This window comes from Octopus bimaculoides, chromosome 3 (assembly GCF_001194135.2).
Source record: "Octopus bimaculoides isolate UCB-OBI-ISO-001 chromosome 3, ASM119413v2, whole genome shotgun sequence".
NCBI lineage: Eukaryota > Metazoa > Mollusca > Cephalopoda > Octopoda > Octopodidae > Octopus > Octopus bimaculoides.
In genome coordinates this window covers 44,828,642-44,831,594 of record NC_068983.1, presented here as the reverse complement: position 1 = coordinate 44,831,594, position 2,953 = coordinate 44,828,642, and the positions used below count along the sequence as shown (strand labels likewise).

The window sequence follows — 2,953 nt, the reverse complement described above, 5'->3', positions numbered from 1 at the left end:
TATATATATACAAACATATATATATACATATATATATATATTATCTAATAATGGTTTGATTCGGTTATATGCACCTTAAACTTTCGCTGGCTCATCACACAAACCTAAACCTGAAGAGCTAGGTTCGCGTGACGAGCTTACGAAACTTTAAGTTGCATAGAACCGAATCAAAGTGTTATTAACTACCAATATATGTACTCCTACCAAATATGTAGATTGGCTCCTTTTTCATCGTACATATCGTTTTCTCTTTTACAGATGCAGATTCTCCTGAAGATCAAGAACAGTTTGTCACGAACGGGTATGTTCTTTTTATAGATATTAACCCTTTGGCACTTAAACTGGCCATATCCGACCCAAATATTCTACCAGATTTATGTTCAAATTGCCCAGATCAGGCATCTCACACCTACCCTACAATGTCATTCTAAAAATATACAACCATACTGTCAGAATCCAAAAACTATGAGATAATGATTAACTAATTCAAAACAATGTGAATACATATTCACTGCATTTGGCAGAGTAGTCTGAAGGCTAGAGGGTTAAAGATATAACTCTATTATGTAAATACTTGGGATCTTTTTTAAAACGGGGGCCACATTTTTCATTAATGTTTTACGTAGTGTTTTTGGTACCGAAAGACTTTCAAACTTCGTATACTTATCTATTTTGTGTTATAGAACAGAAAAATATTTTTGTATTCGAATTTATTTCATGTAAAAAATTGTCTTATTTCGATAATTTCAACCAATCACTGACGTCCATTCAGCCGATATACATTAAGTGCCGACTACATAAACAAACGATTCTTCGTTTTATTTGCTTTTTTCATTTTAAATTTGCTTTAACCCTAACCCTAACCCTAACCCTAATCCTAGAGTTAGGTTTAGGGTTAGAGTTAGAGTTAGGGTTAGGGTTAATTGTTTCAGAATCGTTTGTTTATGTAGTCGGCACTTAATGTATATCGGCTGAATGGACGTCAGTGATTGGTTGAAATTACAGAAATACGACAACTTTAACATGGAATAATTTATGGATTTCTTTTTTTTTTTAAGAAGACTAAGAGAAAAAGATGTTTTATATGACACATTCTACCAGTGTTCCAAGTTTCAAAGTGTTTCGTTAATGAAAAATGTGGCCCCCCGTTTTAAAAAAGATCCAATACTTGTATACGCATACACACTCACACACACACAGATGTATATATATCACCTGCATGTGTATGTATAACTCTTAGTTTATGTATGTATATATGTACAATGAGCATACTTAATGGTGAGAAGTAGCAAGGGGTTGGGCCGATAATATAACTGGAATATAGCATTCAGTTTGGGAGAGTTATGTTTTGACCACTTCAACAAGATAATCACGTTTGCAGACACATTGACATTTCCCAGGAACAAGCATGAACTTATGCAGATGAAGGTTTTGTGATGCTAAACTGCGGTAGACTTACTTTTGTCCCAGATGAAAAAGCATGTAACAGTGTGATTGTGTATATCTTGACCGGTTTTTATAAGACATAATCTGAGCTTAACAGTGATAAATTAGTAAACAAACCCTACTTAAGCACCACAGAAGTTTTCGTATGGGCTTTAGAGAATCAAAATCGTAGTGACACACTCACAAACACTCTCGCACATAGAAAATCCATTTTTGAAGCTTGGGAAGAATTTTAAAACGCCAAACACCTCATTCCAGCACTTTAAAAGAAAGTGTCTGGAAATTTCCTGAAACTTTGATCGATATAGGAAATTCTATTTATTTTTTATCTAAAACATAAAATGAAAAGAAAATATAAAGAATCTCAAAAAAAAAGGAAAGAAAGAAAAAGAAATTAACTATTGAACTTGTTAGCGAGTCTTGTAGTATATGTACTTGATTACTGCACACGAAGTCCAAATCCTGTTGAGGTCAACTTTATTCTTTATTGTTTCGGAATTGTTAAATAGAATATTTCTATAGTAATACTTGTATACTACAAGACTCTCTAAAATTACCACCACTCAGCTGGTAAAACGAGTAATCCTGTGATGGACTAGCGTCCATTCCAGGGCGGAATATATACACAAGAGAAACCAGGAGTCCTGCTCTATGCCCCTTACGGAATAATGTGGACTAACCAACCATAACCATAGTTATTGAAGTCAATTCATTTTCATCATTTCCCTGTCTCTTTCTCTCTCTCTCTCTCTCTCTCTCTCTCTCTCTCTCTCTCTCTCTCTTGCTCTACATTGTACCTGCAATTCAATGATCAAGCCTTATCACATTGTTTCACATCAATTTTCCCTAAGGATTGCGTTAAGGGCACACGTGTCACTAAAATATCCGAGTCACACGTTAATTTCACAAGTTGCTATTCAATTAGCCAAAGAACTCAATAATCATCGTCGACACTGCTGAAGGATCCAACCGATGTCATCATATTAAACTATTTTAAAAGAGATTTCTATAGTTGGCCAATTCATCTAAACAAGTTTTTATTTATTTATTGTCAGCAAATAATTAGTAACGATATCTAAAGCTCCTAATTTTATTAATCTAATATGGCCGGTTGGTTTCCTATTATGAGAAATGTCACACATTTGCCGCGAATATCTAACAAAAACAATAAATAAAAACACAGGACTTATTTTAATTTATTTTCTAGTGACAAAGAAAATGAATGAATTGTATGCTATAGACCACAAAATGCTTTCAATTTAGTAACATTGCGTTTAAAATGTCGAAGGTCGGTTTACACAACGATGCCATTGTTAAATGACTGCCGTGGCATTTCTTGCAGTTAGAAGTTTAGATTGTAATTTACAGGAACCAAAACCGAAAGAAATACATATGAAAATAAAGGATTTAATATAATTTTCTGGAGTTTTTTCTGTTTTTTTTTTTTATTAGGGAACTGTGTATTTTGACAAAGATGTTTTATGTATGCGCATGCGTCAGTTGCATG

At 33.6% G+C, this 2,953-nt stretch overlaps 1 protein-coding gene across 3 annotated transcripts in view; it reads left to right on the top strand.

The window, feature by feature from the left end:
- Nucleotides 1-595, top strand: part of LOC106868708 (homeobox protein 4) — a 243,885-nt gene extending 243,290 nt beyond the window's left edge. The window contains exon 4 of one of the 3 annotated variants that reach the window (XM_052966162.1): nucleotides 259-595. In XM_052966162.1, coding sequence (XP_052822122.1) covers nucleotides 259-431 — 173 coding nt within the window. In that variant the 3' untranslated portion in view covers nucleotides 432-595. The remainder of the gene's footprint in view (nucleotides 1-258) is intronic. The other 2 variants (XM_014914097.2, XM_052966161.1) reach the window with 2 other exon arrangements.
- The last annotated feature ends 2,358 nt before the right edge of the window (nucleotides 596-2,953 follow it).